The 22,739-nt window shown below is 40.6% G+C and overlaps 1 protein-coding gene across 8 annotated transcripts in view; it reads right to left on the reverse strand.

Annotated features, from left to right (window-relative positions):
* The window catches only part of CREM (cAMP responsive element modulator), a 45,931-nt gene extending 23,513 nt beyond the window's left edge, over positions 1-22,418 (reverse strand). For 2 of the 8 annotated variants that reach the window (XR_011698243.1, XM_071559902.1), the window contains exons 1-5: positions 17,352-17,459; positions 16,597-16,714; positions 9,094-9,240; positions 5,185-5,276; positions 4,897-5,042 (exon numbers count right to left, since the gene is read on the reverse strand). Coding sequence is in view for 7 of the 8 variants with exons in the window: in XM_071559902.1 (XP_071416003.1) it covers positions 4,897-5,042; positions 5,185-5,276; positions 9,094-9,240; positions 16,597-16,714; positions 17,352-17,392 (544 nt within the window). In the remaining variant the exon portion in view is untranslated. Of the gene's footprint in view, positions 1-4,896; positions 5,043-5,184; positions 5,277-9,093; positions 9,241-16,596; positions 16,715-17,351; positions 17,460-22,273 lie in introns of those variants that run through there. The other 6 variants (XM_071559904.1, XM_071559903.1, XM_071559905.1 and 3 more) reach the window with 6 other exon arrangements.
* Between the last annotated feature and the right edge of the window lie 321 nt (positions 22,419-22,739).

Genomic DNA, 22,739 nt, shown 5'->3' on the forward strand with positions numbered 1-22,739 from the left:
CTCAGCCTGTCTTTATAGTGAAGACCTCCAGTCCCTCATCATGGGCATGGCCCTCCTCTGGATCTGCTCAAGCAGGTCCACATCTGTCTTGTGCTGGGCACCCCAGAGCTGGATGCAGAGGAGGAGAATCACCTCTCTTGACCTGCTGGCCAAGCTGCTTTTGATGTAGCTCAGGAGATGATTGGCTCCTGGGCTGCAAGTGCACATGGCTGGCTCAAACTGAGTTTTTCATCCACTAGCACATCCAAGTCCTTCATGGCAAAGCTGCTCTCCATCTACTCATTGCCCAGCTTGTACCCATGTTTTGGATTGCCCTGACCCACATGCACTTGGCCTTGAACTTCAAGGGGTTTGCATGGGTCCACCTTAATTATGTCAAAGTGTGACTATCCAGCCAGTTCCTTATCTACCAAAGTGGTCCACCAGCCAAATCCATGTCTCTCATGTCAATTAAAACAAATCCTAAAACTTTTAGCTGAGAACCCAATTCCCAAAAAGTAACAAACTCCTTTCTCCCCTAAAAGTTATTTAAAGTGATCTGAGGTACTACACGAGTCAGACATAAGTACATATTCAGGCTTGTCAACTTCTCTGAATTCACTGTCAGATTCACAGTATCTGATGACTTTCTTGAAGGTCCAGCTTGGCCTATCTGATTTACGTGAATTTTGGAGATACCAGATTTCAAATGTTCTGTTTTAACAGTAGGGCATCTGAAAGAGCAACTTCAGATGTAAACATTTCAAAGCGCACTGAGACTGCTGAATCCCAGCAGCTGAATTAGCTTCTTTTTGGGAAAAATGTGAATGTGGAATTCCTCCCATGTCGAATGAAGTTCAGAGCCCTCTCTGTAATACTGCAACAGGGTTCAGGACCTCCAGTCCTGCCCTTGGAATGGGGAACACATAATGCAGGAACTAGCTGGGTACTGCACACAGTCTCCATAAGGCACTGAGGAGGAGGGGAAGGGGGTAACAGTGTGAAGAGAGCGAGATGTTGTTTTGGTATGGCCTTCAAAGCAGAAAGTGCCCCATTCTGGGGCAGGACGTAAGAGAGAGAAGCAAGATAAATACATCTGTTCTCCACAAGATTCAGGACAAGAGCAGCAGGATTTGTCAACTCTACCTCCCAGAAAAGTTACAGTGCCAATTCTGCCTCTCAAGAGTTAGCACCAAAAATCTTATCTCTAAACCACCACAGAACTATACCACATAAAACCCAGTCAGTTTGCCTTCATAAGCAGTAAAACATCAGCACAGAATGATACAAAGCTCTTGGCTCCACAGTGAGTCTGGGTAAAGAATTATGTCACAAAAGTCCTGCAATTATTCATTCACAACCCAGATCACAATCCAGGATTTTCTAAACAAAAGTGAATTAACTCCAGTAACAGTCCCCCTACAGGACTGTCAGTCCTGCCATATTCCCAGAACCACACACTGCTGGCCCCCTCATTCACTGTCCTGATTCCAACATACTTAGTTGTGCTGGAGCTCTGCTGATAACTGAGCTTTCTATGAAGACCATAGGACTTTCCTGGACAGTCCCTGCAAGTGGATAGATATAAGTGGCATCTTCTCTTCTAGCTAGGACTGAACACAATACTAATACCACCCTCTGATCATGATCAAGAGCTCTAAACCAGGAAAAAAAAATCAGGACTTTCCCTTCCTTCCAAAATAGGAAAAGGAACTAAAGTTGGTCTTTACCAAAAGATTTCTTAATTCTCCAATTGTTAAAACGCTGCCCTAAGACAGCAAGTAACCCAAACAGATGGCAAAAGAACTAATAATTTTCACTTTCCCTGCATCTTTTCAGTCTGATCATCATGATGTGCACAAGTAGGCAGGGGAGTGGGGAGGTTGATTTCACATGCTCCAACTGAACAAAACATTCTTGCACATTAGACCACCACAACAGGTGAGGAAAAAATATTTTCCCAATATTAAATAACCAACATGACAGAACTGCAGCCAACACAACAGGTTTGTAGCTGGATGAGGGAACAAGGCTCCTACACAAGACAGTGCCTGGTGCAAAACCACTCACTCCCCTGACAGGAAGATAACACACATGTTAATGGAGGTAACTGGCAAAGACATGTTATCTGGTCAGGCCTGTCAGTCTGTCTGCTTCCATAAGCCAAAGCCAAGAAGCTTTAAGGAAAAAAGATATTTGGAAACCATGGCAACATCCCATTTTAGCTGCTAAAAAGTAAGTGGAGAACAGCCATCACTGCTGCTAATAGAAAAAATACACGTTTTCCAGAAAAAATTACTTATCAAATTCTTCCAAAAATAGTCATCCCAGACATCGAGACACCAACATATAGTCAAAACTATCTTTTCACCTAAAGTGCCTTTCCTAGGCAGGAATAGAGACAACAGGAGAGAAAATAAGAAACCAGCAAATGTAGTAACACATGACATCTCCTCTCGACCTCGGCACAGTACAGATGTCCACAGTGACAGTGCAGGATCAGTCCTTCATTGCCATGGACACTACAGAAGCTTAATGCACAAACTGCTGGGTGCCTGCACAGATTGCCTGTGCAGACAATGCTGCCAGGAAGAGAGGAGCACTCAGGCACAAAAACGATAGGCAGAAGTAAAGAGCTCTTGACAGGAGACGTAAAGTAGATACATGTAGTGACCCACATCATATCCAGTTTAGTATCAACACACAAGTTCCTGCATTCCCACACAGTGTTCCTTGTTTTAGCTAACAGCAGTTCCTGAGGATCACAGGCAGACAACAGGACAGCTCAGAAACACTCCAGATCTGTGCTTTATACATGTAAGGACTAGAACCCAACAGTTAAGCTCTTTGGTAAATTCCAAATTAGGATCCACACTACTACAAGGAAATGACCGTTCTTGCTACCACCTGGTCCCAATTGTTTCTAACCAGAATTAGAACACACAGACTTCATTGAAGCAAAAGGATGAACTTAACAAAAATGAACAAAGATGAAGTTTAAAAAAACAAAAACAAAAACCAAATTAAGGAACAAATAGAATGGGTCAAAAAACCATTTCCAGGAAAACAAAGCTCTCAAAACAAGGTTTTTGACCCCGAATCAAGTCCACGAAGGCTAACATTGCATCCTGAAGCAATGTCTCATTATAATGAGAACCTTAAATAATACAGGACATGGTTTAGGCTATAACTTACTCAAACTAAAAGCAGCAAAACCCAGAAATCTTCCAACCTTGGCTTATAAACAAGTTTAAATTAAGAGAAATGAGATGTAAGTAAATTTTTGCAGATTCTGCTGTTCAAGCACATTGTTGGTGTTGCTCTCTGTTGCCTAATTTTCACAAAAAAAGTCTGATTGAATAAGAAAATAAAACCAGTGAATTTCATTATTTATTTATACACTTCCCTATCCCTATTACAGCTGGACAGGGATAGCTGTGTTCAAATGAAAATATACTCTACTAAGAATCACCTGCTGCAAGACATTGCTAGTCGAAGTACGACTCTGGTTTCCCAAGGGAAACTACGATTAAGAAACACCAACTCTAAAATTTTTTAGAAATCCTAAAGGTTTGCAAGCTCACTAGACAATAGTACAGATGTTACAGTGCCTCTTTTTAAGCCTTGAAATGGCAAATTAATTTTTTTAGTTAAACTTAAGGAAAACAAAAAATATTATTCAAAAATTGAAAAAAATTATTTAACTTGGTCATGAATACCTGTCAGATTCTGTACTGGATAACTGTAATTTAGCAAGAACGTAAGTCCACAGAAAAGTATACTTCATATGCTGGACATCATAAAGCAAACATTTATCTATGTCTGTAGCTTACAGAAAGGGTAAAAAAAATTCCTAGGAGCACAAGCAAAATTACTTATCTATGCTGAAAGGATAAATAATATTATAGGCAAATTCTGCCTTCTCAGAGTTTATAATTAGTTTAGTTGCATAAAATAAAAATAACTGAAGAACTCTAAGAGTGACTAGAATACAACCAGAGAGCCATTCTGTCGTCTTTTATATGCCACTGCAATGTTTTAACAGATTTCCTCTGTTCTCTCATTTCAGGAAAAACCCCCACAACATTTTTCATGCAATCTTCCTGTTATTATATAAAAGGAAAAAACCTGCACTTTAGTGTGTCTTGTTTATGAACAGACATGAAAAACTCTATGAACAGTAGGGGTGAAGCTTTACCTAACACATAATTGAAAAAACAAAGTTATTATATAGTTATCCCTTAGATTAAATGTGACTAAGTAAACGAAGCCATAGAAAGCAGATTATGCAACACTTTTACCATAAATACAGGAATCAAAATATAAAAAACCAAATCTACAGAACACAACTGTGAATCTAACTTCTGACTTGTATTTGGATGAAGTATCAAATGTTGGAAACTCCAATTTAGGTTAATTCTGCAGTTAAAGTGTTCATATGTGACAACTGGAGACAAAGAGACATCATTCTTTTAAGAACAAAAATTGAAAGTTAACAAATAATTTCACACTCCAACTTTACATTTCAAAAAAGTCTAACTAATTGTCATTTCATATACTAGCACTAATACATAGCAAATCACAGGAATTTGAAATAGCAATGATTTGTAACACTGAACATTCACATAAAAGTGTCAACATTTTTTCATTTCATCTGAGCTTCACCTCCACATTTTAATGCACAGAAGCTCTAGAAGAACTAAATGTAGCAGCCAACAAACTTTACAAGAAACAGACTGAAAGCCTATAATGACCATGTTAAGAAAAATTAAATATAATAATTGAAATTATTTAGAAATACGGAAGCTCTTATTCTTCTTCATCAAAATCCAACATCCTATTTCATTATGGAACTTTTAGAAAGAAATTTGTGCTATGTATGTTCTGCAACATCACATAGTACACGTGCAAACATACGGTATTGCCCCGTGTTAGTATGATACAGGCTGGTTGGCATGGCCATGGCAGAAATACCAGAAGGCGTTCCTTCATCTTCAGACTTCTCTTCTTCTTCAATCTTCGCTACTGCGGGAACATCTGAGGAGAGTTCATTCAAAATTTTTCTAAAAAAGAAGGTTAAGTAATTATATGTATTTGAAAATCCATATCCATAAAAAACCTAAATAACTGGCTTTTATCAGACGGTTTTGCTGTAATATATAAGCTGCCTTTAAAACCAGCAAAACCAAAATAAGAAGTTCTTACCGGTATGAAGGCCTTCTTGAAAGTATTTCCCTACGTTTTTGAGAATCAATTATCACTTCTGATACTGCAGCTTCATCTGCAATCGATGCTACCTGTAATAGCAAAGTTCCTGAAATTCATAACTTCATAATAAAAAGATAGCAATAGAGAAAAATACTATTTAAAAAATTCCTTCCATGTTTGGATTTGGGAAATTTATTTGGTTATTCATCTCTAATCATGTGATTTCAGACTTTTTTCCAAAGTAAATAACAAATTATGAGATTTTTCCAGACATGGCTACTTAGATGACATCTTCCATTTGAAAAAGAAAAAGGTCAAAATAATCCAGGTTGGTTTTTTTTGTGACTGACACTTTAAAAAAGTCCTGAAGACAGAGTTTTTAAAATAGAAAAATATTATACAATTTAATTAGCTCTTAAATGAAGTCAAACATCTGAAACACAATATTGCATTAATGTGCCTTAAATCATAGTATACAATATAAAAAAGTCTCTCCACACCACACCAAAGCTATTTAGAAAATAACTTTATTTAAATGTACACATTTATTACACTTACTAACACACATGCATAAATACAAAGACATTGCTTAGCAATGTTGTGTGAGCTTTGGAAACGTCTGACATATCCACAATGTCTCATTTTCTCAGACCTTTAGTATTAGTATTCTCACAAGTTCTTCTCTTAAAATGACCCAAGGGAACATGAGGGCCTGTGGCTGAATCACACTTTTGACCACCAACTATATTATTACACAGAACAAAAAGTCATTATTGAACAAGGAAAACACACTATTTTCTTGGATTCATTTAACTGCTCAGAACTATCGATGTGTTAAGGTTTCCAAACTGAAACAGTTTGATACAAAACCTTTTGACATACAGATAGACCAGACTGCAGTTTCAGACTAAGCACTGTGTTAAGCACTGAACAAACATGATGTGACTAAAAGGCTCAACTGTCTGACCTGGGAGCAGAAGAAGCTCTGAAGTCAAGGGAGAGCTCTAGAATTCACACATCTGCCAGGCTTCAGTGTTAGAAACAAAACCTGCCTGACCTCAACAGAAAATTACCATCTGGAAGGTTCTGGAAATCTACAGGCGTGGGTCACCTCAACTTAAACCTGTAAAACTACACCTTGAAGGAACTATAGATTATTGCAGAATAAAATTGTCTCTTCTTCTACTCATCACATTCCAATCCTGTGTAAAAATATTTAATGTTGCCTCATTTTGCTGGGTAAGATGCAGCAAACATCATCGAATCACTCTGTGTCTGCCACCCAGAAGAAGAGAGGTATTTCTGCACATGTACAGACATGCAGCTCCAAGCCAGACATCAAAGCTGACTGGCAGAGATACAGGCACTTTAAGAAGTTTCTATTCCTCCTTTTGCAGGATGGACCAATGCTGAGAGGCAGAGTGAGGTCCTGAAAGGCATTTCCCTCCCAGTGTGCCCTTCAGCAATCTGCTTATGGGTCGACCTTCAAGCCTCTGGCATAATCCTTCCAAACTAAGCCAGTATTGCACAGCCAAGAGCCTGGGCATCTTAACCCAAAATAGAATTTTCACTCTGCTGGGGAGTGGGAGGTAATAAATCATCATTTGTCTCAGTACAAACAGCAGAAAAACAAGACCTTAGTTGCTTTTCAACCTTCACATTTCACTAAGGGTTTTCAATAGCCCTTCCTAGTTTGTGAAGTCGGCCGAGGAAGTGGGGAACAGTCACACTTTTGGGAAGAAGGTAAAGAAATCACAAGATGACTTAAGCATTTTAATGTGGAATTATTATAAATGTGGAAGACATTTTCTGGCAGAAATTGCAGAAGTTTTAATTTCTCTCATTGTCATGATGAAAATTAACATTTCAGATCACTCTAACAGCAAGCAACCATGTCCACAATGTCAACAAACAGAAACCATTGTCATTTGTTCCTGGACATCATTCAGACTTCAACTTTACCTACTTCAACTTTATCTGCATTGGAAGAAATTTAACTTCAAACTCACATTACCCTGCCAAGACCTAATATACTATAGGAGGAGCAAGCAGTAAGTCAAATAACAATCTGAACTTCCAATCTTCTTACAAATAAAACAATAAGGAATGCTATATAGATAAGCATTTTTTTCATACAAAACACAACAGCACTACGAGAAAAAATTTTGAACACCTTCCGGCTGGGAGCTGCAGATGTTTGAGGGAGAGGTCACACAAGCTCCAACATCAACCTTCTGCATACTTTTTTTTAATTAAACTGATACAATTTCCTAAGTTTCCCACTGTCTGGCAGAGAGAAGACACCAAGTTAATGCCAAGTGATCTGGAGGAAATGTCAGGTGGCAGGATAAAGTACTGAAGAGGAACACAGAAGGGCTGAACAAGCTCAGTAATTGAGTCCTTTGCAGAACCTTCAAGCCCTTCTTCTGGAGTCATTTCATTTGCCATTAGCACAACCAAATGAAACCAAAGAAAAAACCTGGAACTAACTAGTCAGTATTAATTGAGACAAAACTTTCTTGATTCTACTCCTTTGTGAAAGACAGCCAGAAATAGTTGACTTCCACTCCCCTAAGACAACACAGAAGCAGCTGGCAAGAGATTCCTGAGAAATTGCTCCTTTTGAGCTTTGAAGAAAGTCCTCTACCTATGCATGCAAATACTGACTATAATGATTTGAAGAAAAGCAGTGACAGAAACTGGGAATGACTAAAATGCTTATCAAATAAAGGTTACTTTGGTAAACTACAGTTAGAAAGCATTCCAATTAAAAAAGGTAATTACTTTGAATACTCTGATTTGACTTCAAGTTTGATCAAACCCAAGTCTCTTGACATTTACTGCACCTCTTTCAAAAGTAATCTAGAATTTCAAAACCTTACAAGATTCCATCATCTACACCTACTCCTCAAAAATAAAGCATTCATTAGTTGGCCAAGGTTTTATTCCTTTTGTCTAAAATAAATCATACTTACATTATGTCTTTTTATTTATCATATTTGAAAGCTACTAAGAAGTCTCTAACATTAAAGGCAGCTTCTCCAGAAGACTGCAACATGTTAAAGAAAAGTTATTATGTTGTCAATGGTCACAAGTAAAACTGTTCCCACATAACAGTGTCTCGTGTCTCTTACCGGAGATGTCAACCAAATAGCTTTTTGCAAAGAGAATTGATTATTTTCCAATCAGATTTTAATACAACTAAAGCAAAGGCCTTCCTAGCTACAACAAAAACACCAATGGAAAGCTGAGTCATTTCCAAAACACTGTAAAGTCATTCTCTCTAATCTTTTTCACTATTTAAAACCTCTGAAAAGTCTTATGCATTTTACACTGGTCCCTGTTTTCCAATACCAGTAACGCTAAACATGTGAACATTTGTCACATAAAAGTTTATTTTGAGGCCGCCTGTATTTTTGGTCTCTACATATCCACATCCACAAAAAGCAATACTTGATGCTCTAACAGGGCTTCCTACAGACAAGGAACCACTTGACTGCATGTTTAGTTTCATCACATCCACACTCTGCAAAAATAAAATATGAGATACTTGAAAATTTATGAGTTCGTAGCCTCATTAGAAACATGATGTTTGTAGAACTTAACAAAACAAAAAAACTGAAAGATACACTGAAGTAAGACTATGTTATTACAGAAATGTGCTGTTGTATGAGTGCAGAGTTCCAAGACGCCATTTTTTAAAAGATAAACAGGAAGCATTAAGGAATTGCTACACAATGCTTGTAGAGCTGCTATGCATGTTTGTCACCTTTCCCTCCGCTGTTTCCTGTGCCATATGAGTAAATCCTGCAGCACTGGTAGGAATGAAAAGAAACTGAAGATGGGTTGGGAAAAGAGATATGAGGTACCAAATATTCATGAAAATGTAAGAATAAAAGAGCTAACCTGAACAGCTTGCATATGTGGTGACTGAATGACTGAGGGCTGTGTGGCTTGAATGACACCCTGGACATGAACAGTTTGACCAGAAGGCAACTGCACTACAGTTACAGCTGGAGATCCTCTTCCAGCACTTGAAGCAGCTACAGAAACCTGCAAAAATTACAATCATCATGTTTAAGTAACATGCCTTAAGACTTCAGCAAATGCTTTTAGAAGTGACATTAAAACAAACTGATTTTGTTGCCATATTCAAAATAGCTTAGATGTGTATAATTATCACACACAAAAATAAACATGTTTTACTAGCAGAAGTTTGATGTGTACCTTTCCAAACAGTATGGAAAGCTGAAAACTGTTCTCTAATAAATTGCAACTCTTTCTTCCTTTTTTTATCTCTAAAGACAACATGTTTTCTTTTCAATTAAAAAAAAAAACAAACAACCCTAGGCCATCACATGCCAAATGTGCTGTTGCTAGCATGAAAGTTAGGAAGAAACTAAAAATGTAACAAAAAATAGGCATATTCAGTGAAGTGGTATGTTGCTGCAACAACATAATGGATAGAACGTTCTAATAAGGAAAAAATATTTCAGAACTGCTTCAGTTGTGCTTTTCAGATCAATGTCTCAAGAGATGAGAATTTCTCAGATAGTAAAAAAACACCCTGTTAAATAAAACAATAAAAGGATCCATAAATTGATTTAGTTTAATGAAATTTTGGGTTATATGTATTTATATATCAAGAAAAACAGAGTTGGAGTGTATCAGGGCTTCAAAACAGCAACAAAAATAAAGAACAGCTGAATCTTTAAGCCCAGCACAGCTGAAGAGAATGTTCTGCTTAGGAATAATCTGGTCCCCTTTTCTGATGACTTTTTAGAGGACACACAGCTTTCCCCGGCCTTTGGCTCCCAACCCTCAGTGTTGAGGATGAACGGGTTAAGAACCAGTTTAACACTTACGGGCTAAGAAATAGTTCAGTATTTCTGCTATTACTGTTAAGTCTATTAACAAAGACAATTACTGATGCAAAGGGAAAACAACTACACTTGATCTCAAGTGCTGTGTGATGAAACATCTCTAAACTCAGAAGAGAATGACAAGCATAAACCATATGATGAAAAAAACCCCTGTGTTTCTTAAAGTAAACATGCACTGAAAAGTCATTTCTAGAATCTGCACATCCAACAAGCCCAGTCTCATATAAAATTCAGCTATTATTTCCTTCCTAGCTTTGTACTCAGCCACAAAACATTTCTGCATTAGTAAAGCTAAAATGTAGATCACAGAATCACAGAATATGCCAAGTTGGAAGGGACCCACATGGACCATCCCCAAGAGACACACCATGTGCCTGAGAGTGCCACCCAAACACTTCTTGAGCTCTGGCAGGCCTTGGTGCTGTGACCACTTCCCTGGGGAGCCTGTTCCAGTACCCAACAACACCTCTGGGTGAAGAACCTTTTTCCAATATCCAACCTAAACCTCCCCTGGCACAACCTCAGGCCATTCCCTTGGGTCCTGTCACTGGTCACCACAGAGAAGAGATCAGTGCCTGGCCCTTTTCTACCCCTCACAAGGAAGTTGTAGACTGTGATGTGTGATAAGATGACAGAAAAAATCCCCATGATAAATGCAGAGTATTAAAAAAAAGTTAAAAGAAAGTTTTGTAGTTTTTCTGTATTTGCACTGAAGAGGGGTTTAATTTTCAACTATGAAAGAAGTTTTTGTTCCTGATCCATAAGCCACTTCTTGCCTGGGAAATTCTCTTTCTTGAAGCAAGAGAAATATTTTAACTACTATTAAGACACATTACTATTGAAAAGACCTGATGTTGGTTCAAATTATCTTGAAAAAACACTTTTTCTAGGAAACAGAGACAGGAACTTGTCCACATTGACTATGCAAGTGTTCGCTGTTATAGGAACCTGGACTGCTTTTCAGGAAATAGAACAATTGAGGGCATTTATAACCCTAAAATGGAAAAAATTCCTTAAAGGGCATGAAATGACATGTAAATAGGACAGATAAACCTTTTTCCCAATCTACAGAATAAATATTAATGTTATGAGAAATTTATCAGAAATAGGTATTTGAGGTTGAGCGCCAGAAGGTCTCAAAGGTCTGAAGAGTAAAATCTATTTCGTGGCAAAACTGACATCCTAAACCCTTCAAGGAGATAGCACAGAGCAGTCCACATGTTTACAAAGCATGCTAACTTTCCAAAACATCATAAAGGCAATTTTAGTAAACCTTTCGACTTACTGCTATCTTTGTAAGAGTTAGAATTTGACACAATACTCTGTGTATCAGAAAGAACTTTCTGAGTACAACACACACAAAACAGTACCAAGTGAAGAGTTTAAGAGTTTCTTTTTCTACACACTGGGTCAGGGACACACAATCAGGAACTAATCCAGTACTCAGGATTAAGAAACTACATTCACTTAAAAGCTTATCTAGTATAACCTCAGAAGAAAAAAGAAGAACCGACACTCAGCTAATACTCTTTTAGACTAAAGTTTACAATATCACAGGAGAAATTGTTTTGTTCCCATTAATTCAGATAGGAGATTAAACGCAGGGGGGTTGGGTTGAACGAAGAGGAGATGGTATTATTATAAATCTTTCAAACATCATATTCTGCATAATTTTTATAAATATTTGAAATTATTAAACCAACTTCAATTCACATTTCCCTTGGCAGTTTTCAAACTGAATATTCCTGTGGTAACTGAAATAGGAGAACTTTTTGATGCTATCCTGTGTAAATGCTGACTGAAACAGTTGGCAAAAAAAATCCTTTCTGACATCAGTGATGAGCAATGCTATCTTTATCGTCATTACTTCAAGGGCTGTCTGGCACAGCGACTGAAAACAATCCACAGAAGCAACTCAGGAACACAGTGGGTGAGGGGAAGCTTAACACATTCTATGGATTCTGTGCTCCTTGGCGTACAACAGTAAAGTGCAATCACTTCAACAAACACCAACCACGCAATCCACAATAGCACTATGGTACTACACTTCATGTCCTTCAGAATATAAGTGCTGTCTCTTCCACAGCAGCCAACAAAGATCACACACTACCTTCATACCAAGGCAGAGAGAGAGGTTACTCATCAGTTATGTGACTTCAAGATGTACTATCCATCTGAGCAGTCACTCTGTGGATGTGCACACCCTCACTCACAAGGTCAGATGACTTCTCCCTCAGAGTAATAGAGAGGGTACGTTCACCTTCAACCCTTCGTACCTTCAACATGGCCAGTATAAAGTAAGCAGTACAAAGGTCCATCTGATTTCTGCCCCTGCTACAGGATCTAAACACTGCAATTCTGGAAAAGGAAAAGTCAAGACAAACCCATCCAGGACGTGCCACACTCAGGGACTGATCAGCCTCTAGAGGGAAAAGCTAGAGACAGGGAATTTTTGATCAATTCCAAAGCTGATGTCAAAATAGAAACACATATTTTAAGGAAAACATGATTAGGCTGATTTCAGACATTTGGTGACAGCATACCCTTCAAGAAAGCACCAAATGGTGACAAAGCTGCATGTTTAATCTTCTAACATCAACTTTCTTATTGGTCTGCAGTTGCATTTAGCAGGCTGGTTTTACGGCCAAATTTTTAACAGTCTGGCAAATTCCTACAGGGCTCAATCTACAAGATTTAACATAGTTTGATGTTGGGAGCCCACAAGACAACACTCCTGAAATGCTAAACCTGAGAAGTCTCAGCTTGCAATGGCTATGCATTCCAGGCCCTGAAAATCTCTCTCTGCTCTCTGACAGCAGTTCACACGTTGTAAACCCTGACTTACGTCTAACTCAGGGCCAGCCCCAAGAGGTCAACTCAAACAAGGACAGCAGACAGCTCTACCGATAAGACAACATGATAAAGTCAACAAAAAGTAAATCAAAGAAGAATTATCAAGATGTAGGATTTAAAAAAGAGGAAAGATAACATCACAACTGAAAGCATTTTTTAAACATGAAAAAGGCTGAGATACATTCATCTTACATTTTCAGATTTATGTGTAACTGAGCACAGGGCAACACAACACAAAACGCAGTATGGCTTCTAGAAATCCTTCTGCAGAAACAACATCTAATTCTGACTATCATCAACACTATCAGAATATTCCAATACAAATTGACTTCCTTTTAAGAACAGCTCTATATGTATCAATAGATCTGTGCATGTGAGACAACCCATGGAGCCCATCTCAAAACAGGTTGAGAAATTTTCCATCTTGCACCTTTGCTCCTTCCTCAAAGCATAAAGCTTCTTTACAGATGTTCTTTTCACTTTCAGCAGTGTCTAAAGAAAAGGACCAAGACTTTGACCAATTAATATTTTCTTACTTATTTCTTTTGGTGGCTATGTCAATTCATTAACTGGCTGAAAGTGAGGGATGCAAGAAAATAAACTATAAATGCAATCCTATTCTACATTGAGTCATTTTATTAAAAAAATAAGCCTTTAATGGACAAAAAATGCACCTCACGTTTTGCTAGTTTCAAATTGACTCATTTTTGCTTCTGAAGAATAAGTAATTTTACTTTCATCAGCAAAAAATTGCAGGACTATATAGCAGTATCTATGATACAAGCCACTATCTTTTCCCTATTAATAACGTATAGTAGGCCCTTCTTAGCATTGGAGGTTATCCCATAATACCATGGAGCTCCACCTCAGACATTTTTATGTCTCCTCTGCCTCCCAACAGGGGACACATTAAAAATGCTTCATCACAAAACAATCTCTGAACTCCAGAGATTATCATCTTATGGAATACCTTGTACCTTTTTAAAACTAAATGGCAGGTATTTCTTTAAAAAGCCTGAACTTCAGAGGAAGGAAAAACAAACACGCACACAAAAAAAAACACCAAACCAAAACAGAATTCCACACCAACTCCCCCTCCAAAACAAACCAAAAAAGCCCACCTCCTATGTAGTTGTATCCCTCAGCATTTTGCTAGTCATTTCTCACTCAAACTCATACCAAAACCATTAAATTCCATCCAGACATAAAACCCCCCACCTTTTTACTGGAAGGGCAGTCACCTGCTGGCACAGAAACCCAGAGAGGTTCTAGAGACACCATCCTTGGAGACATTTACAACCCAAGAAGACACAGTCCTTGGCAACCTGCTCTCACTGGCACTGCTTGAGCAGAGGGGTCAGACCAGATAATCCCAAAAGGTCCTTCCAAACTCGACCCTTCTACAATACTTTGTTAATACACCAAAAGCCACAAATTGAGTATTAAAAGATAGTGTATTAAAATGTTTTACTTCTGACTGAAAAAAAAACAGGTAGAACAAATAGTTTGCTAAAATACCAAACATCAGCCCCACTCCCCCATACCTGCTTTTGAGACGTCTGAAAAGGAGCCCCCAGTTTCAGCGACCAGGCATTTTAGCTCTTGGTGAGAATTAAGTCATTCTTTCCTCTATTTCTGCATGTTTGCAACAAAATTAGTAGGAGGGATGGTTGGAACTTGGCACGAGATACATTTCAGTCTCTTTTAGGGGCTGGCTTCTCTTGACTGCACTCCTCCTGAGGCCAAAGAGGGAGAAGGGATCTGTGGCCCTCTGTGACACTCAAAACACACAGACACTGGACCAGCAGCACAGCCATGAATTCACCAGGAACACCCTGAGCTTCCCATCTGGTACCACCAGCAAAACCAGTCAGGTGTCCCACATGAACCTCTCTCTCCACATGCACCCCTGACTTTTGCCACAACAAAGCACCTCACCTTCCAATGCGGCCAGGTAGGAACATAAACCAATGAAATTCTACTCCTGTTAAGCCAAAGGAGTGTCACGACAGGGCCTGTCAGCAATAAGTGTCCTGTCCAGGGCTGTTTTACCCAAGCAAACCCCACGGCAGTGCAGGCTCCGGGAACTGCCCAGCGGCCGAGGACACAGACCTGTCCCCGCAGCCCTTCCAGCTCCGCTCTTTGTCAGTGGCACCAACACCCTTCTCTGCAAACACCATGAGAGGGATGTCGGCTCCAGCTCCGTGCACCAAGAAGCCCTGACAGGTCCAGGACAGCTCTCTGGGCCATCTGACCAGAAAAAGGGGCTCCAAAGGTCAACTCCAGACTGTTATCCTCAGCCTTCAAACTCAAGTACATGTTTTGGTTTAGTGCTAACTGAACTAAATTCATCACTACTTCAGAGTTATTGGTTTTAACTGAAAGAGATAAGGCCCATACCCAGATGGCCAAACCTTCACACACAGTATTCATGCATTAAACGCAGGCAAACATAAAAAGCACTTTTCCCTGGGGACCCAGTAGAAGCTCTCCCACAGCAGTAGTGACAGCTTTGTCTCTAGATCAACATTAAAAATCCCAAGTGACAAAATTCACAGGTATCTTCTTCACAGACTATTGCACAAGCCAACAGATTTTACATATAAATCATCCTATGAAGTTTAATGAATAAAATTTGAACTGTACTAAAGAAAGAAGAAATGGGGGGATGACATCAACTGAACAACCCAAACAAAATTCTTGGTTTCATGCTCCATTCTTAAGGCAAAAAAAGAAGAAAAAACACAACAAACAATATTCCCAATGCTGCATGTATTAAAACCAAGAAAAAAAATGTTGATAAATGGTTTGCAGATTTTGTGTCTGAAGATGTGAGAAAAAGAGCAGCTGTCTTCAGTTTTTAAAACAGACCTATAATGTAAATCAAGTATCTAACATACCAAACACATGGGAACAAATCATACCAGTGAATAAACTCAGTAAGACATATTTTTACATCAGTCCCTTTATTTCACAAAGGGGTTGTGAAGATCCTTCTAAGTGGTCCATACAGTTTTCTGAAGCTATAAATCTTAGTAAGGTCAAGAGCCTTATCTCTCTCCAGTGTCAAATGTTTCATACTTTAACATGCATATATTTTTAAGGTTTGTATCCATTAACTACCAAAGAATAATCCAGGCAGAGCAACCATACAGAACATGTGAAGTGTGGTTTTAGAACTCCAGACACTGTCATTGGATACATTGAAAAACTACTTGCAGTTAGATGAGATAGATATGTTCTGTACAAAATCTGAAACTAGGAGAGAATCATGGTTGGTTTTATTCATGTTTTCATTTTTGTTATACAACACATTTTCAAGATACACGTTTCAGATATGTTTGATGTTGCAGCCACCTCAATTCTTTAAGACCCTCTTCCCACCTCTATAAAAATCACCTTGTAAAAGTGAAAGAAAAAACCCCACATGTCTACCAATCACTCTGCTCTCAAACTGACCTCCTCAAAGTGTTACCTTTTAACAGACCTGATGTTATACTGGTACCTTGTTAACTACTGCAGACAGTTTCCAACATACCTTTGCTATATTTTCCCTATTTAATAGCAACACTTACGAAACATGAGAATGGCATACAAATTGGTAATGTTAAAATCATAGAGGCTCTGAATATCACTTTTTCAATTCTTCTCAACTTTCCACATTTCAGCTTACCTCAGATCCTGAGGAAATCTGACTTCGGCTTGGCTGATTCTGAAGGTGACCAGCATTTCTCTCTGCCATAGAATCCACTGCACTGTCATCCTGTTCAACCATTTCCATGGTCATCTGTCTAAAAATAAATACATACACATTTAAATAATGCAGTACATGGAGCTATATAATGCAGTACATGGAGGAGAGCAATTCCAAACTACTTTATATTTGGAGCAGACAACTAACAGAGAACATATAAAGTTTTGTCAAAACAATTAGATAAACTGAAGGCCTTTCTTCCCATTCCCCTGTATTAAAATATTCATTCATATAGCCAGGAGCTCTAAAACAAGTATTTTGGAAAGCTGCAGAGGCAGTTCTGGAAATGGTTGTTGGGGAGGGACAAGCACAGGGTCCCAGGGTCCCATGCAGTGCTGCCAGTGGGGCTGGGAGCACAGAGCTCCAGAGCAGCCCAGCAGTCCCTCGGGCCTCATGTCTCCCACTGGACATGGCCCAAGTTGCCCAGCAGCCCGCCCTGTGCTGCCACAGCCCCTGGAAACTTCCAAGGTGCTGATTCCCAGGTGGGATCCATATTTGAATTGTATGTAAACTACTCGTGGCTCAAGACCCACGATTGTTGTCATTTTGCAGGATTAAAAGTAAGGTAAGTTTCATAGGAAAATAACTAACTTGCTGATCCTCAATTTAAACTAAGAGTTTCAACTTCATACAGAAAGCTTCCAAATATATCTACTATATAAAAATGCAATTACCTGACAGCTCCTTTTCGATATTTCTTGGCACACTTAGTCATAATGGAAGGTGTGAGTTTTAAAACAAGAGCTTGGTTATCTTCGGCTCCCTTTCTCTCCTACCAAACCCTGCACTGAAGGTGCAACATTGAACAGGTGATGTCAAACATTGCCATGGCAACAGGTCAGTGTACAAACAGAACAGACAGGAGAGGGTCAGGCAGAGGCAGGCAGGGTGCCCTCAGGCACTCTCCCACCTACACCCTATTTAACAACCAATTGAGGCCGCAAAAGGAAGACATGATAAAGCTGAGGGATCTAAGAGGCAGTAAATCTCAGTTCCTTGGGTTCAGCTGCTGTAACCAGGGGGTGGCAGGCCCGTCTGAACTCAGAGTTCAACTATTTCAACTGGCTGACAGTTACTTCCGTTTCTTCTCAGGTCTTACACAGAGATGGCAGAGGCGGGGGAGGAAAAGTGCCTTCTGCCTCACCCTGAGACTCCAGACTTCTGTCCCAAGTGTTAAAAGTTAACTACATTGAGCCAAATTAAATGTAAACTGAACTCCTTTTGCGGCACTGTCTTAGAGAACATCCCACAATCTTTGAGAAGAATAAATTTTACTGTTATTTTTTAAAGTCACCCTTTTCACCCAGAGTAAAGGCATGAAAATATGAAAAGGTATCCAGTCAAATGATGCAGAGAAGCAGCTGTAGCTCATCTGCCTCCAGTGGATTTCTGCTGACCAGACTTTACAGTCCATACCTAGTGGTACCCAAGCTGAACACAATTTAACATTTTATGAGTTAACATTAGTATTTCTGCCTACAGGATTTACAGACCCCGTGCCAGTATCAATTCAGATTAGAATCATAAGAAGCTATTTTACACCTAAGTTAGATTTTTCTACATTTTTGTCTTGCTAGTAACCACTACCTACCTTTTTCTCTAGACGCTATCTAATTAAGGATCTACTGAAATTCACCGAAGTCAAACAATTCTGCAGAGAATAATTTTACCAAGCTTTCAACCATAATCTTCCATACACAGTACCTTATTAAACCATTCTGGGTTTATACATATATGCAATATAATAACAATAATAAAGTAAAAAAATAAGTTCCTTGTTCATAAACTAGGGCCATCCATAGAGTCTTAACCATGAAAGCTCATGGTTCATGTAAGAATGCCTCTATAAGCTGCAGAACAGCTCACACACCAAGGAAGATAAAACAGTGCATAGGTACTGGCAACATATTCATTGCAATCTCTTTCTAAAGATGGGGATATAGTCAGAATTAATTCACTTTATGAAGGCCCTTAAGTATTTTTGTATCCAGAGCCATCTGTCACAGAAAGCTTACTGTTGGGGGGGGGGAACAAAACAAAACCCAAACAAGTACTTTTAATTCCCACTAAATGTATTTCATAGACATTTTACCAGGAAAGAGATCTTTTTGATCGGGGCGGGGGGGGGAGGATTTAGATCCTAATTTTTACCTTAGTTCCTCTGACTGCAGAATTCCTCGCCCTGTAATAATTTCTTTATTTTTACTACTTCATCAGATTTTTTTCCCCCAAATCTCTTCTTCTGCATTGCTCTAGTAACTGATTTAGCAAATAATTGCTAGTGGAGAAGAAAGTCTAACAAAGTTATTCCCCATATTTTACAAAATAAAATACAGAGGAAGGGGTATATTTTTAGATCATTTATGTTTAATTAGAAACACAACAGTAAGCAATATACACCTCAGTGAAATTACAAATATAACTAAGATATATGACATACAGAAAACATTCTAAATTTATATAGATTTTCCATCTATAACAGTGTATGTTCTGACTCTAAATACAAATAATCGCTTAACTTAAAACTTTAGCAAGGTAGGGCAAAGACAGAAAATCTGACTGCCACAAAATCCAACTGTTACCACCAAACTACTCTTCCTAGATAAGGTCAAACCCAAAACTCTTTGTGACAACCTCTGTTTGTAAACACTTGACTAGAAACAACATTCAAACAAAGATCCAACTACAGCCTAAAAGGTACAAAAATAATGAAGTATGTATATAATTGTAAAAGATGCACTAGTTATCTTGGCATAAAACTTCAATGAGAAAAATGACTAAAGACAAAATGCAGCACACCAGTATCATAATTCAGACATGTTAAAAGATTAGCAACGTCTGACAGACATAAGTATGGGGGATCACTACACTTGCAGGAGCAGGTCAGGCAGTTGCAGTCACTGGAGCCCACGGTGTCAGCAGTGAACGGTCAACACAGAGCTGTCACCTCACATGGGCCTGTGCACAGCTCAAGGCCAGGTGTGCTGAGGAACTCCTGAATTTCACATCCAGTCTAAATTGTCACAGTCTTTGCAGCACTCTCATAAACTGTCAGATTTCTATAACCCGAATTTCAGAGGGTTTGTATTTCATGTATTATGTATCATTCTAATATGAATACATCAAAATGTTCTTAATAAATACACAGGAAAAATACTGAGCAGGATCATAATTATGCTTTTTCTAAAACATCACTAATACAGACTGTGGCATGAAACAGTTACTAATCACATCCAGAAACCACCAACATAAACAGTTTCCACATGTATCAGTCTACACTGCAAGCAAATTCTAACATTTGCATTGCTTTTAAGTTTCAGAGAAAGAAAAGAAGAATTTTCTGCCAAGCACTTAAATTCCTTTATAAAAATCTACCAGTAGTAGTACATATCACACTTTAAAGTTAACATCCTTCTACTTTTAAAGGAAAACTAAGCAAACAGATTTAAAGTATGTGGTCTCAGGTTCTGTTCAAAATTCTGTTTTTTTTCGTTGCATGATTAACTATACACAAGTTTTAGTCTTATACTCAGTATTAACACATTATTTTCTTACATTTTCTACCTTAGTTGCTCACAATCACTGAACAGCAGTTTTAAAGTCTGGATTAACTTAAAATCTGGATTTTTTAATTATTAAACAAATTATACCTCTGTACTCCCATAAAAAAACAGGCAAAAATGGTTTTCTATAATGTAAACAAAGATACCTGCTTCTTCCTACAACTTAGCAAAGAAGTCTTCAGGATCTGGCAGAAAGTTTAGCTGTTACCAAAGCCAGTAACACTGCAATGTGCATAAGCACATGTTTACTCCAGTCACTGAGAGGAATGTACAGCAGGTCAGCAGCCGATACACACTAAGATGATACACACAGTGAACATCAAAAGCTGCTAAAACTGCCATCAGTTGAAGCATTCCTGGCAGGATAAGTCTGGCAGACAGCACTAGCTAGAGGAAAACACTGCCAGGTTTCCTACAAAACTGAGAGTAATTTACAGCTAAAGGTATTAACTTTTGCCCATAGGTAAAAGATGAAGGAGAACATCTCCATCAAGATAGGCTCTTCTGTAAAAAAGAGCACCAAAAAACCCCTTTCACTCCCCTCAATACCGCTGTTTGTTTTACATCACCGAATATTAATATAAATACTTAATGTCTGTTGATGAAATTAAACTGCAAAAGCAAAGTGGTACAATATTTTGCATATCCGGAAATGTGTGACTGTCTAATGAAATATCCAGAGACATTTTAAAAAAGAACTTTTTTATTTCAATCATAATTTATACATCAGAGGCTGCTTACAAAGGAGGTTCATTACAAACAAACTTCTAAGAGACTAAGAAATAATTTTCGGCCCTTGCTCCAAGTTACTTTTAAGGCTTTTATTCACAAGGGAGCTACTAGAAAGCAAGGATGTGAATTTACAAACACCTGTTTTGCATTTATTGATGATCCCACACTGGGTGTAAAAACTCTCAGAATGCACTCGTTTCAGAAGGGCATTGTGTTTTCAAATATAAAATAACTCTGTAATAACCTATTTCTGGCGTTCAGCCAGATGAAATGTGCAACAGCACAACAGACTAGATTTTGAGAGCATAAACTTCCAGTTTTCGGTATCATCAAAAGCTTCATCACTAAGCTTCCTATGCCTCCTAAACCCTCAGCGTTTTCTTTTTCTTCCCCATCCTTTTCGTCCTTGAACACTTTAGCAAAAAAACCAAATTTTAAAAGCCCAACCTGCCATTCTTGTGTGCACAAGCAACGCTACGCGGCCACTCTGCATCCGCCACCTCAAAAGGCAGTGCCGAGCCTGCTGTGAATTGGACACACGGTCCTCCTTTGGAAGGTTCCAGCCAGCCCCTGGACAAGCCACAGGCTCATTTCAGCATCAATCTGTCTGGAATCACCTCGCACTTACCACCACGGCAGTGGGCGATGCAGACCAAACCCTCAAACTTAAAGCAGGACCTCGGAATCAACGAAGCCCACTGTGATCCGCACCCACCTATTATTCTGACACAGCTCAGAAAGCCCTATGGCAAGGATGTAACGGGGCGCACCGGACTAAGGGGGAAAGGACACGGGGCACCCGCTCTGCCCGCGGCCGGGACAGCCCCGCGGGGCCCCAGGACGAGCCGGCCGGGGCGCTCCGCCCGCACTCCCCGCGCTGTGCTGGGCGACCCGACCCGCTCGCGGAGGCAGGGCCGGAGCCGCCTGTGCCAGAGCCCGGCGAGCACGGCGTCCCCCGGCCGGTAACGGAGCCGGCGCCCCGCGCGTCCCTTCTGAAATTGCGGGGCAGCGCCGTCCGGGCTCCGCGCGGCGGTCCCTGAGCTGAGCAGGGCGCGCTCCCGGCCCGCGGCGGGGACGCGCCTCGGCCGCGTCCTGCGCGCTCCCTGCGGCGGGGCTGGGCTGGGCTGAGCCGAGCGCGGCACAGCGCCCCCCGCCTGCCCTGCCCGTCCTGCTCTGCCCTGTCCGCCCGCCTCTGCCCTCCGCGCCACCGGCGCCGCCCGCTGCCCTCCGCGCTGCCCCGCTCCGGGCCCGCGGGGGGTCGGGCTGCGCGCACACGTGTCCCCGCCCCCTCCCGCACTCACCCGCCGCCCTGTACGTGCTGCCCCCGTCACAGGGGGTGGGGGGGACCGGGCCGGGCGGAGCCGCGCGTCGGCCTCACGTCAGCGCTGATGCAGCCGCGCCGCCGCGGGGGCGCCGAGGAAATGGCGTCTGCGGGGCCTGCGAGCGCAGCGGCCGCGGCGGGAGGGCGGGGCGGCGGCGCGGGGCGCTAACGGCGGCCACGCTGACCAACCGCCGCCCGCGGCCGCCGCCGGCACCGCCCATGGCCGGGGCGGGACGGGACGGGACGGGACGCGCCGCCGAGGGGGGGCGGGGGCGGCCGGTAACGGCCCTGCGGGCGCGGCGGCCTCGCGGCGATAGCGGCGATACTGGCGATTGCGGCGATAGCGCCCGCCCGCCGGGCCCGCCGATAAAGGCGGTTAGCAGGGCCCCCCAGCCCCGCGCACCCCCCGAGTGTCCCCTGGGCGGGGCCGCAGCGCCGAGGGACGC

Source organism: Pithys albifrons, chromosome 7, assembly GCF_047495875.1.
Source record: "Pithys albifrons albifrons isolate INPA30051 chromosome 7, PitAlb_v1, whole genome shotgun sequence".
NCBI classification, from domain to species: domain Eukaryota; kingdom Metazoa; phylum Chordata; class Aves; order Passeriformes; family Thamnophilidae; genus Pithys; species Pithys albifrons.